This window comes from Mastigoproctus giganteus, chromosome 5 (genome assembly GCF_048544385.1).
Source record: "Mastigoproctus giganteus isolate SK-2022 chromosome 5, ASM4854438v1, whole genome shotgun sequence".
Classification (NCBI taxonomy): domain Eukaryota; kingdom Metazoa; phylum Arthropoda; class Arachnida; order Uropygi; family Thelyphonidae; genus Mastigoproctus; species Mastigoproctus giganteus.
The window spans coordinates 207,030,286-207,044,193 of NC_143579.1; the positions used below are offsets into that span (position 1 = coordinate 207,030,286).

Below are 13,908 nucleotides of genomic sequence, written 5' to 3' on the forward strand. Positions count from 1 at the left end.
GGGAGGAAGGGGCATAATAGACCTGATAGAGCAAAAGAAAACAGCAATAGTTAACCTGAAGGATTACTTCGAGAACAACACAGCACCACTCCACCAGGCCATAAGGAAGATAGACAGAAGATAGATAGATTATTATTATTATTATTATTATTATTATTATTATTATTATTATTATTATTATTATTATTATTATCCATATGATGCAAGGAAGCCTGAGGCTTATGCTGCACCAGGAAAAATAAACGTTCCCGAGTAGCCCTGAGAGAGAGAGAGAGAGAGGGAGGTAGGGAGAGAGAGAGAGAGAGTCAAAAGTAGAAGGGAATCACCAAGAAAGAGAAGAATGATGATATCCAACTCAGGACCCTGGGTGTGCCAAGCCCATACTCACCAGATGTGAGCCCCCGGGGTTGGTTTGTTCATCACTCCGACTTTTCCCCAGTAGTTTGATTGTATCATGTCTGGTCCCAGACACGTCAGCAAACCTCGTCACCGATGTACTGTTTGAGGGACTCCAATTGGATTTAAAGATTCAGAGCCTGAACACTCGTAGCACATAGTATGATTCTTTTCGCATCTACTGTGATAGAAGCCAGTTTTAAAAGATTGGAACGTGTACCAAATGGCCCCTCGGTACCATCATCAGGCCATTTTATGAAACACGAAAGAGAAAAGAAACGATACCCTCAAATCCCCTGAGAGGTGTCCACAACAGTCCAGACTTTGACTAGACGATGTATCTTTATTTCTAACTAACAACCGAACTGCTCTACATCGGATTGGCCATAGCAAAAAGGTAATTCCATATTTCGCCCTTAACATACCTACAGAAAGGGGGCTCTCAACGGTGATTGAAAACCACTCAATATCTCCGGCATCTCTATCTCCGAATTTTACGATCTTGTCATCGTTTCAACACAACGAAAACCAGCAACGCATCACAGACGGATCAGACTGTATATCTGTCGTCAAGATCAAGAGAACAGCTTCATTCCAACCCGCTATTTCAAAATGTGCGATCCATGAGGAACAAATTGAATGAAGTTGAGGAGCTCTTGCTGTCCAGTTCAATGGACGTGGTTTGTTTCGCAGAAACATGGCTTGATCCTAGTGAAGAAACACTTCTTCTAATTGGTTTGCAAGATATCAGATGGTGTGCACGTCTAGAGAAAACCGCAGGGGAGGAGGAGTTGTAATTTTGTTCAATGAGCAGGTATTTTCTATCCTCCACTCAGTATCCAGCCAGTCCGATTCTTTCGAGGCAGTTCTAGTCACACTAAAACCTAAAAACAACAACAGCCAGAACGGTTCTCTCGACATTGTCGCAGTGTATATCCCACCAGTTCCAGACGCACAAATAGTTGGTGAACTCCTCAATTGGCTGCTTAACCATCTCCATTCAACACTGAAGGCACGTCGTCTGTGGGGATTTCAATCTCCCAAATACCCTGGGCAGCCTCAAGAGAAGAGTGTGTCAGTGTCTACACATATTAGGTCTTAAACTGGTGAGCACACCACTGACAAGGGGTTAGCACATTGGACCTCGTGTTCGCGTCAGCAAATTGTGTAGCTAATCAAAACCCGACAAGCAACATACAGTCTGATTATAACCCCATCATTCTCTCTCTGTGCAAACAGAAATGCCCATCACTTCTGGCAGGAGGAAAAATCACAGCCAAAACAATTACAGCGCCCAAATACCTCAATCCTGAAAGGTGTGTTTATGCAGCCCAGGCAATCCCATGGGATGGCCTTGAGGAATGCGACCCTGAACTCGGAATTGACCTAATGACAAGATGGATAGCCACAACTCTCTCTCTCTAGGCTCACCCTCGGACAGAACTGCCTTCTCCCTAGCTAGGGAGCTTTTTATTAGGAACAAGAGGGAGGCAATAAAACTTCACTTAGAGGCTACCATAAATAAAAAAAAAAAATTACTATATTAGTGTTACCCGTAAATGATTACATTAACATTAACCCATATTCGTGTCTGTAAATTGCTTGTGTTCTCTGGTCGATTTGCCTGTTTTGCTAGACGAAAAAATCCCAGTTTCTGAGGGAAAAACCTTGCTATCTACGCCTGAGACCGACTAACTCAGCCACGGAGTGAAAAAAGCCCACTAAAGTTCCTCGCGTCATCGACGGGATTCGAGCCCTGGCCTTTTCCACCCGGTGTGGGGAGGACGGTGACGATACCACTGTGCTACCCATGCAGACGCTACCATAAATAAGGGGAAGCCCTTCCATAGAAGCAAATCAGAGGACCCCATCGACTCACCCAATCTGAGCAGTTGGCTGGTCCATATCACTAGATTCGTCCCTCAGCCAGAATCCACTACACCAATGGAATTCCCAATCAATCCGATTTCAACAGACCCTTAAATTCAGTTCCTCACCAAATATCAGCTGATTTATGCAATAAATAGTTTAGCACCTACGGCCGCATCCGGCGCCGACGGGATTCCTAAGTTTATGCTGAAATCCCCGAGTACATTTATTGTTGATACCAGTCTGTTGTTATTGAACAAAATCCTTCATCAAAAAATTCTTCCCTCCTATGTGGCATGTCTATCTAGTAAGACCGCTGCCAAAAATACGCTCTGCTTCTCACCCCAGTCACTTCCGTTCTATTTCTTCTGCATCAAAGCTATTAAAGATATTTGAGAAATCTCTTCTGAAAACGTTAACCACCCAAATAATGCCACATCAGCCACCCCAGATCCACTATGCCACCCGGTGAAGATCCACCGCTACAAATATAGTCACTACCCCTACCAAGATCCTCGACGCATTTGAGGCCGGTTTGGAAATCACCGTTACCTATATCGACGTCCAGGCAGCATTTGATTCCATATCCGTTCACGCGTTGGCAAGGCTACTACGTGAGTATTACCTCATTGGGGGAGACGTACTCTGCTTCATTCAGACAATGCTTGAGAAGAGGACCATTATTATTCGAGATGGCAATCTGCGCTACACCAGGACTATTACAGCCGGAGTCCCACAAGGCGGCGTCCTCTCTGGTATCTTGTTTTCAGCTGTTCTTCTGCCTTTCGTGACGGGCCGAACTGATATTATCACCTTCGCTGATGATATAAAGCTGTTCACTGCTATCAACCCGGGAGACACTGCTGACTACACAAATGCCTTAATTGGACAGAAAATCCAGAACCTCGAAGCCTTCCTCTCCGGTTTCTGATTTCACATCAATCCTGAGAAATAGAAACAGTTTACCTTCTCGCTCAAACGCAAACCCAACATGGTGCAATCCAATATAAGAGGATCTGCGATTTCTGATGTTCAGAACACACCGATCTCGGCGTTATCTTTGACCAGAAGCTCTCCTTTCTACCACACATAGACCATCTGCAAATAAAGTTCTGTCGATTCCAGTGGATGCTTAAGCAACAACTTATGCATGTCCATGACCAGGCTGTTGGGTGCAGATATATTAAGACATGTGTCTATCCGGTCATACTTTATGGGGCAGAAGTCTGGACCTCAACTGCCACAACGCATCTGAGACGGATTTTTGCTGGCTGGAATTTGGCTATTGAAGTGGGCCATATGGAAATTTCATCTTTCCCCTGCACCAAGGACCACCCAGATGGCGGCAGCTCTAAACATCAGACGTCTTCCTGCCATTATTCATGAGAGAAGACTCCTCTTTGGAGTAAAAATGATGGTTGGCATTATTTCGGAACCAGACTTCTGGGCTAAAAGCAGATGGACAATCCCAGTACCAAGCCTGCGGGCCAATCCAGTCCTTCAGGCCACCCCAAACCGGTTAAAGTTATCCGATCGTTTCTTACCTGTGCCAATGCTACAGTACATACACTCCTTGGATGGCGACCTCTACAAGTTCTCAACGGATAAAAAATACAGGCAGAACATACTCCATTGACTTCCTTCTTAGGACCACGTCACAGGACATTAGAACCTGCTCCCAAGGATCTGTCCCTCACTGCCATGGATCCATCACCACAGTGTTCCAACTTTCTGCGCCTGCTCAATGACTCCAGCATTGTAAAAGGACTGCTCCCTGGAGAATAATTCAACTTGATAACGTGCTGATGTGTAAATATTTAAATTTTTTTCCAATGTATAACCTACACTTTTATAATTAGCAACAATATTGTTTTTTTTTTCCTCCTTGTTTATTACATTGTATTAGCCTTAACTGTAAACCACTGGCTTGTAGCCGTGAAGGGTATCTGTCCGGCGTGTGCCTTTTGTATGCAATAACGAGTTCTTCTTCTTCTACTTCTATAAGTGGTATACCCCACTCTAAGCGAGGAACCCCCTCCTGCCCAGACGGTACAAGAAACGAAGTTAGAAAGATGGGCAAAGAAGACACTCCATGGAGACACTACAATGACCTCCATCAAGATCACATCGATAACATTGCTTCCAATGCATGGCGCAAAAGCGGGACGCTCTTCTCCGAGACTGAAGGATTCATGCTGTCCATCCAAGACCAGATAATAAACAACAGAAACTATAGAAAATACATCGGAAAGGAGCCCGGGATGTCAGATGACACATGTCGACGATGCCAGCTGACCTCAGAAACGATCCAACACATCACCGCGGGGTGCAAGGTGATCAACCAGACTGAGTACGCTCATAGACACGATCAGGTTGCCAGGATAATACATCAGAAACTAGCGAGGAAATACCAGTTGACCAAAGAAAGTGTACCATACTACAAGTACGACCCCCAAGCAGTACTAGAGACCCGAACCCACAAGCGGGACTGCGCCATAATAATGGATAAGACCATCCCGCACAACAGACCGGATATAACCCTTGTGGACAAGATGGAAAAGGCTACCTACCTGATTGACATTGCTGTACCCAACACTAACAATGTCCAGAAAACCCATGAGGAAAAAATTAGGAAGTACAGGAACCTGATTCATGAGGTCATGGAGATGTGGCATATGCAAGAAGTATCGACATTCCCGATCATCGCGTCAACTACCTTTATGGTACCAAAGTCTCTAAATAGCAGCCTAGCAGCAATAGGTCTCCCAGAGAACACCTACAAGGAACTCCAGAAAGTCGCAATCCTGAACACTTGTTGAATAGTCAGAGAGTTCCTCGACCAACAGTAATACCAGATATTACAACCACCCTGGATCTCTGTACCAATCAGCAGCTGGTAGTTTCGGCCAACCAATTTTCCCTGGTGCAGTGTGTGGGTCTTGCATTTGTCTAGACCAAACTTCATCGTGATGTCCTTGTTGAATTCTTCGGTGATCCGGAGAAGTTGCAGTTGCTTCTCTGTTGCCGCATAGAGCTTGATGTCCTCCATGTAAATCAGGTGGGTGGAGGTGTACAGGTTCTTTCTTCTTTCTTTGAGGTTTTAACCATACTTGCTACCGTTAAGGGTGATGGATAGCGGGTTGAGTGCTAGACAGAACCAGTGGACTCAGAGCATCTCCCTGAAAGATTCCTCTTCTAATGGGGATTTGACTGGGTGTGATGTTCTCGACCTTAATGGTGGTATTCCATTTCGCCATTGTTGCTCCTAGGAAGTTTGTCACTATCGGATTGACCTTGTAGATCTTCAGGGTCTCTATCAGGAACGGAGTCGAAGGCCTTGCGGTATTCAATGCAGGCCGTATATCGGCTGCGGTGCTTCTTGTAGGCTTGATTCATAACTATAGCATCTATGGTTAATTGCTCCTCCACTTGCATCCTTTCTGCTGTTCGGCCATTATGTTCTAACTCTCTAAGTTGTCTGATATTTTTTTTCGTTATGCAGCTGGTCAGAAACTTTTACATCGTTGGGAGGCATGTGATTGGCCTTTATTTCGCCGGGTTTCTTGTATCTTCGTCTTTAGGCTTCAGATATGTGACTCCTTCGTGAGAAACTTCGGGATTGTATCCGGGTGCCTTATCGTTCGAGTGAACTGCTCTGCTAGTTGCTTTTGTGTGTGCAGGTCAGCTTCTTGTACCAGTAGTTGTAGATGTTATCAATTCCCGGGGTTCGCCAGTTGTGGGTATTCCTGATCGACTGTTTTACTTCTTCTTCTCGAATCTCCCACTCTCTCATCTCTTGTATTCCTTCGTTTTCTTCCGTTCTACTTCTATCCAGGGTGCTTTGTCTAATGTTTCCCCAAATAACGCCATGGTTTCTACCTCAAATATACAAATGATCCGTATCTGAAAAAAAAAAAAAAAAAAGGTTGGAAAACATTATCTTACACCATAACGATGCTAAAGTATAAGATTACCATTCATTATTACATTTTACACCTTTAGATAATGTAAAAGGGAGTGGGGGTGGTTAGGAACACAAAATTGTTTAGCTCATGGCCTGAAATAATGATATGATTAAGCAAATGATTTACTTTATCTATACGATGAATATTCCTGGTGCTACCAACCGGACAGGTATTGTAATAGAAATTTTAATATTTAAAAAACACCAGTGAACAGTGAAATGGCGTATTTCTTTGCATGCTTACGGTTTCCAAAACAATGAACCACTACAGTAGAGAGAAGAAAATTTTAGAAGTGTAAACTTTGGTAAGAGTCAATGAGACGTGTCTCCACCCCAGGGGCCACATGTGGTGAGTCCCTGGGGTGGAGACACATCTCAAACTAAAATATCTATTTGGTTTGTCAGCAACTTGAATGGGATCAACAGTTATACAATTCAGGGGCTCACATCTGGCGAGTATGGGCAGGGCCCACTGGATATCATCATTCTTCTCTATCTTGGTGATTCCCTTCTACTTCTGACTATCTCTCTCTCTCTCTCTCTCTCTCTCTCTCTCTCTCTCTCTCTCTCTCTCTCTCTCTCTCTCGGTAACTCCGAAATTCCTTTTTGGCTAGTGCAGCAAAAGCACCAGGCTTCCTTGCACCATATCGCTAATTATAATAATAAAAAGCAGATCTCCTGCCACAGGAGTTTAGGGCAGTGTTTTCCAATTGATACTTGAATTTAAATTCATGGAACACCTATGTAGTGAACCTAAGTTACCATTGAACGAATGGAGTTTTTCCTAACCTCGCGCCACACTTGTAAAGGATCGGGCACATCGATTGGGATACTTATTCAGAGAGTAGAGAGAGAAGTTAGAAAGTAGTTTTCATTTATGCAAGCCTGCAAAGAAACACTGGTTTAGGGTGTTTTTCTTCTTATTATTATTATTTTTTTAAAGTTACATTTCCTGTCAAGTCGGTAACACGAAGGATATTCATCTCATTTATTTGATATTCGTTTCCTCGATCTGTAAAGCTTTATTATGGTTTATCTATTTTGTGTTGTCCGAAGACTAACAGCTGAAACTAGGAAAGCGTAACCGAATGTAACGAAAGCAGCCTTCTCCAGGCTGAACTCCGAAAAGTCGTCCACAGAGTACTCTGTGGTCGTAACCTGACTCAGGACGACTGCGTTTCAGGCGCTTTTATGCGTTTGAACTTTGTACTGATTCAACCAGTTTGTGTGTGTTGTAATGATTTACGAAAGAAAATATTGGAGTTTAATCTAGTCTTTACGAGTTGATAAGTAGGTGGGTGAGACACCTGCTGTTGGGGGGAAAAATTAAGGAATATAAAAAATAAATAATATAGAATAAACCTTAATTTTTTTTTTAAAGTTCTGCATTGATCACCATAAAGGAATTTGGAAGAATTAAGAAAATAATCTGTAGTCATGATTAATACTGGGTAAGTTTTTTTTTTAAAGATTTGTCCGAAAATATTGTACATTTCCTTCATTCGTCATGTGATGTTTCGATTCATTAAAGTTTTAAAATGTTGTGGTTTATGTTGCATTTTAATAGTTTGAACTGGAGATACCATAATAAAAAAACTAGTTTTATTTTATTTTTTCTCAGACTTGTGAAAGTGCCGTTATTTTGTGGGGCGTTACAAATTCATTGTGATCCTAACATTTTTTTTTCCAGATTCGTATTATTTTTGTGTTACGAAAACGGTGTTTTGATAAAATAAAATATGCGAAACATAAAAAGGACGTATTAAGTATGATTAATGTGAATATAAAAACATGATCGCGCTATGGATGCAGTAGTGGTTTTGAAAGCCTGTTGCTCAATTATTTGATACCTGGCTCTGTGAGACTCTAGGGAACATTCGCATAGACACTTTCAACTTCCAATTTTTTTTTTTTTTTAATATATACACAGATAACTTTTTAATAAATAATTTTTTATATTCGCACAAGTTCTCTGTTGTGAGTTAATATTAGTAGTGGCAAAATGATAAAAGGAAACAAGCCCATACAGCAACAGCAAAAAAAAAAAAAAAAAAAGAGGAGAGAAAAGCTTATCCATATCATTCGTTCATCCTCCATAATAATTTTTTTTAATTCTTTAACTTGATCTAACTATCCACTTTCATAACTGCTACTACCCCTATGCAGTACTTTGCATTTGTCAGTGTTAAACTTCAACTATTATTTCTTAGCCCATTTGCATAATTTTTCTAGATCTTGTTGCAGTAGCATACCTTTGTTAGTGTCATTAATCACCCTGCTAATCCTTGTATAATCTGCAAACTTAGACATTAAGCCTGTTATGCTTTCATCAATATCATTAATAAATATTGAAAACAACAATGGGACCAGCACTGAATGCTGGGGGACTACATAAATAGCATTAATCCAAGAAGAGCAGTGTCCATTGACATCTCCTCTGTATCTTTTCCCAATTACCCATCCCTTTATCCATAGCAGTAACATTTCCTGTAATGCCACACTACTGTTTTGTACAGCACTCTTTCAAGTGGAACAGTATCAAAATATATCCTGAAATCTTAGTACCACATGATGTCAAAATTATATTTTGCATATTGATTTTTAACTAGTGACTGTATTATTTTTGCTGGAACAGGAAGGGGCTTACATTTGGTGAGTATGGGCTTGGCACACCCAGGGTTCTGAGCTGGATATCATCATTCTTCTCTTTCTTGGTGATTCCTTTCTACTTCTGATTCTTCTTTTCTCTCTCTCTCTCACAGGGTACTTCAGAATTTTTTTTATTTTTTTTATTTTTGCTGGTGCAGCATAAGTCTCAGGCTTCCTTGCATCATATGGCTAATAATAAAGCTTATATGTCTGTAATTACTCACTTCACTCTGTGATTCCCTTCCCCTTTGTGAATTGGGAAGACATTCACACATTTCCAATCCATAGGGACCTTCCAAAATCCAAGGATGCTCTCATAACTGTGACTAAAGGTTTGTTTATCCCTTTTGCTACCTCATTGAATATAATTGAGTAGATTCCATCTACCTCATATACAATATTTATTTTTAGCTTCAGTAATTTCTATTTCATTTTCCTCCCATTTATTTATTCACATAGTCATTTAGCTCTGTTATGATTTGATATATTTCTGGCATCCCTGTTTCTAAAAATATTTCTTATGTGCTAATGTAGATGAAAAATATCTATTTGGTTTGTCAGCAACTTGAACAGGACCAACAGTTATACAATTCAGGGGCTCATATCTGGCGAGTATGGGCATGGCACACCCATACTGATTGATTTTTAACCAGTGACTGTATTATTTTTACTGAAACAGGAATAAAGGGACTCACATTTGGTGAGTATGGGCTTGGCACACCCAGGGTCCTGAGCTGAATATCATCATTCTTCTCTTTCTTGACGATTCCCTTCTACTTCTGACTCTCTCTCTCTCTCTCTCACACAGACACACACACACACACAGGGTAACTCAAATTTTTTTTTTTTTTTTTCTATTTGCCTGGTGCAGCAAAAGCCTCAGGCTTCCTTGCATCATATGGCTAATTATAATAATAATAAAATAATAAAGTTGGACCAGTGTGACTCATCCTTTCCTTCTAGTGTCAACATAAGTAAAGAAGTAAATAATCACCCCTACCTTTCTTTGTGTTTTTTTTACCAGAGGCTTGCCTAACCTCTTTCATGACTTGATTGTAGACTATTTGTACCTACTTTTGGTTTTTTAACTCTGATTTATATTTATCCCATATACTGTATTTTTCTTTTCTCTCACTGGTCTCATCTGTTCATCTGACATCCATTTAGGTCTAAACTGTAAACAATAACCATATTTGGTATAAAAAAGCTTAGTAGCTGCTACAGTTACTTTCACAAACATTTTCTGTATAGAATTTTGAATTGCAAGATCATTGATTTTTTCCACTGCATAGAAATTAGGCTGTCTAAGACCATTCTAGTCACTGTTATAAAAGCAAAATCTTTTCCCTTTACCTTTGACAATAGTTATATCTTTAAGTCAATCCCACATCAGTACACTGTAATCACTGCCGCTTACTGGTTCCTTTGTATGTAAATTCCTAAAGCATGATAATCAAATCAAAAGTACTTGTTTTCTCCTGTTAGCTTCTCTAATTTGCTATTTTAGAAAATATTCATCCAGTAAATCCAGAAAAGTCTTTGCTGCTATATAGTTGTTCCTTATACTCATTGCCGTTATTTGGCCTCTAACACACCCATGCTGTTATTAGTTTGTCTCCTTATGGTGGTCAAACTTTCTTATTCCCTTCCATCTGGATTGCCCCACCCTGTTGTACAATCTCTCTTAAAGTTACATTTCTGATTACTTTTTTGCAGATGTCTCTGGTACCTAACTTGTCACCAGAGGCATAGCCCATTTGCCCTCAAGGCTCCATTTTAGGTCTACTCATCTGGATCATTGTTCTAGATAAGTGGCTCATAGAGGCTTTTCTAAAATTCTTTATGCCAATGATCTTCTCATTCAAGGTAATACCCAATCTTCTTTGTAAAATTCTGCTAAAGATACTCTTTGTAGTTTGTGTGCCTGGTCCTTACGAAACGGTTCCAACTAAATATCTTCATAATTTTTATACTTTATGGACATGGTTCCATGAATTTTAAGTTAGCTTTTTTTGATTGTTGGAACAAATTGATGTAATATTAATTTATGGATCCCCCATTATATTTCTGTGGTGGTTGAAGATGGGAACATATCCCTATCATATAACATTGTTATATATATAGACAAATATATTAGATAAGTGTATGAGTAGGGGTGCTGACCTATCGGGTGTAGTTACAATAGAAAAAAATTATTAAAAATGCCTGAAAAATAAAAGCAGCTTACATAAAATTAAATAAAATAAATGAAAATATGCACTAGTGGGAACTAAGAAGAAATGAAGACTGATAGATTAGATAAAGACTATTTTTAACGTTCCAGAGTATCTTGGACTGGAATTGGAAGACTGCATCTTTCCATTTATAGGTGATTTCCTGTTACGAAGATTGCCCATGTTCTGGCAGTTGGAGGGGGGGGGGATGGTGAAATATATGACCATCCCAAGACTTTTACCATAAATATGAGTACTAAATATCAGGTGTTTATTTAGCTTTTTTTTTTTTTTTTTTGATTTGGTAGTTGTTGGCGCATCGGCTTCTGTGGCCATATTGCACCTCCCAAGGTTTTTGCAGTACTTTGATCCAAGCCCGAGGCGGGAATCGAACCCGCGACCTTTGGGTTGCCGGGCAGGTACTTTACCCACTCGGCTAGCCCGGTCGGCTGTTTATTTAGCACTGTACCATGTGTTTTGTGGTTGTCAGTTGGCTGGCATATTTCATGGTTGTTTTTGGTGGCTCCCTCTTGCAGTCTATAGCCCTTTTTGCAGTCTATTCTGGTTGCTGTTGCTCTTGTGGCTGGATTAGCTGGTTATTGGGCTGTTATTGCTGTATGGTTCAAATGAGTTTTCTTGGTAGATTATTGTTAGGTAACCTGCCTGGAGAGAAGATGTCTAAATATTTTGTCAGTGGAAGTCATTTGTGGGGATGTGCTGTGGTTGCTCTCGCTGTCTCTTTCTGTTTCTATTAACGTTTGCGGGATTGGATTTTATCTTAAAGTATTTTGTGAGATTTATTTCTTGTATAGTGGCTTTCAGTAGCGCCTCAAGGGTCTATCTGGAAGCAAGGATCTTTGCTTCCAGATAGACCCTCTTGAGATACTTTGAAAAAGAGTGCTACTCCAGTCTGGTTTTTAGTGCATTTCACACAGCAGAAGGTTTCCTTCTGTTTTCTCTCTCTCATTCTGTACGTGTGTGTAGAAACCCCCACCCCCCAGTTTTTTTTCAAATTCCAATTCTCAGCGTCTTAGTGCCTAAGACTTAATAGTGGTAACAGTGCTGTGTTTAAATAAAAATAGAGAATAATGATTGGGACAATAACTGAGTGTGGGACAAATAATTTGAACATTAACTTAGTGTGGTCTATGCAATGAAATTTTTTTAAATAAAATAAGAACACATTACCCCCCAGGGGCTCACATCTGGTGAGTATGGGCTTGGCACACCTAGGGTCCTGAGCTGGATATCATCATTCTTCTCTTTCTTGGTGATTCCTTTCTACTTCTGACTCTCTCTCTCTCTCTCTCTCTCTCTCTCAGGGTAACTCGGGAATTTTTTTTGGCTGGTGCAGCATAAGCCTCAGGCTTCCTTGCACCATATGGCTAATAATAATAACATCAGTGTATATAATTATTATGAACAACCAAAACATTTTTTAGTTCTTCATTTTCTTATTATTGAAGATCATGATGTAGAGAGCGAAATGTATGGTTTTTCTTTAGTATCTTATTGCAGTTGGTTAAGTTACAAAAATTTAATATGTTAATTACATGCAGTGAGTGTTCCTCTTATGTTATTTAGTGTACCTGCATGATTCAGTTATGCCCTTCAGTTCTCATATCACATGAGACTTTTTGTAGAATTTGAACACCACGTCAGGCAAATGTGGGCAACATTTCTATAACTGGGGGCATAATTGAATATTACAAGGTGGACTGGCATTCTAAGCCATTTCTGTTATACCAAAATATTATAAAAGAAAAAAGTTACAAATAAAACTTTTATTATGCAGAAAAACAAATTGTGGCATATGAAATTATTAATGCATAATACAACGGTAGTTCGTATTTAACAAAAGAAATCTAAAGCTGTTTCCAGATTAACAGATGGAAACAGTCATGTGATCAGTAAGCATTAGCATAGGCATATGATGCAAGAAAGCAAGCTTATGCAGCATCAGCCGAAAAAAAAAAAAAAAAATGCTCCCATTTCACCCCTCTGTTCGTCCCAAATACCTGTCCGGCTCAGGCTTAAATTTATTAAAGCTATCAACTTCCACAACAAAGGATGGAAGTCTGTTCAACCAACCAATTACCCGCTGGCTAAAGGCAAACTTCCGCACATCTGTCCTACAACTGTCTTTCCTCAATTTGAATTTATGCCCTCTCAGGTGATTATTCTTAGCAAGAGGAAGAATCCCATCAGCATTGAACATGCACAAACCATTCAAGGCTTTATACACCTCAATCAGATCACCTCACAGGTGCCTAGACTCCACACACTGTAATTTGCAAAACTTAAGCCTTTCTTCATAAGAGTAACCCTTTGTTCCATTCACTAATCTAATCTTGTTGCCCTTCTCTGTACTCGTTCCAACAGCTCTACATCCTTCTTAAAATGAGGCCTTCAAATCTGTATACAGTATTCAAGGTGTGGCCTGACCATTGCCTTATACAAGGGGATAATCACCTCCTTATCCCTGCTAGAAAAATTCCTGTATATCATTGACAACACACCATGAGCTATTCTTGCAAACTGTCTGCACTGCTCAGAAAACTTCATATCTGCTTGCACAGTTATCCCCAGGTCCTTTCCATTCTCTACCACTGTCAGTATAGTACCACAGAGTTGATACATTACTCTGGGGTTACTGCTTCCCATATGTAGTACTTTACATTTCTCAGTGTTAAACTTCATTTTCCACCTCTCAGCCCATCTGCTCAACTTTTCTAGATCCTGTTGCAGCAGCGTACTGTCATTAGTGTCCTTAACAACCCTGCCAACCTTCATATCATCTGCATACTAGAACATTTT

General features: G+C 40.2%; 1 protein-coding gene across 1 annotated transcript in view; it reads left to right on the plus strand.

The window, feature by feature from the left end:
• The first annotated feature begins 7,392 nt into the window (after window positions 1–7,392).
• The window catches only part of Hsdl2 (Hydroxysteroid dehydrogenase like 2), a 91,120-nt gene continuing 84,604 nt past the window's right edge, over window positions 7,393–13,908 (plus strand). The window contains exon 1 of the mRNA XM_090374777.1: window positions 7,393–7,680. Coding sequence (XP_090230903.1) covers window positions 7,667–7,680 — 14 coding nt within the window. The 5' untranslated portion in view covers window positions 7,393–7,666. The remainder of the gene's footprint in view (window positions 7,681–13,908) is intronic.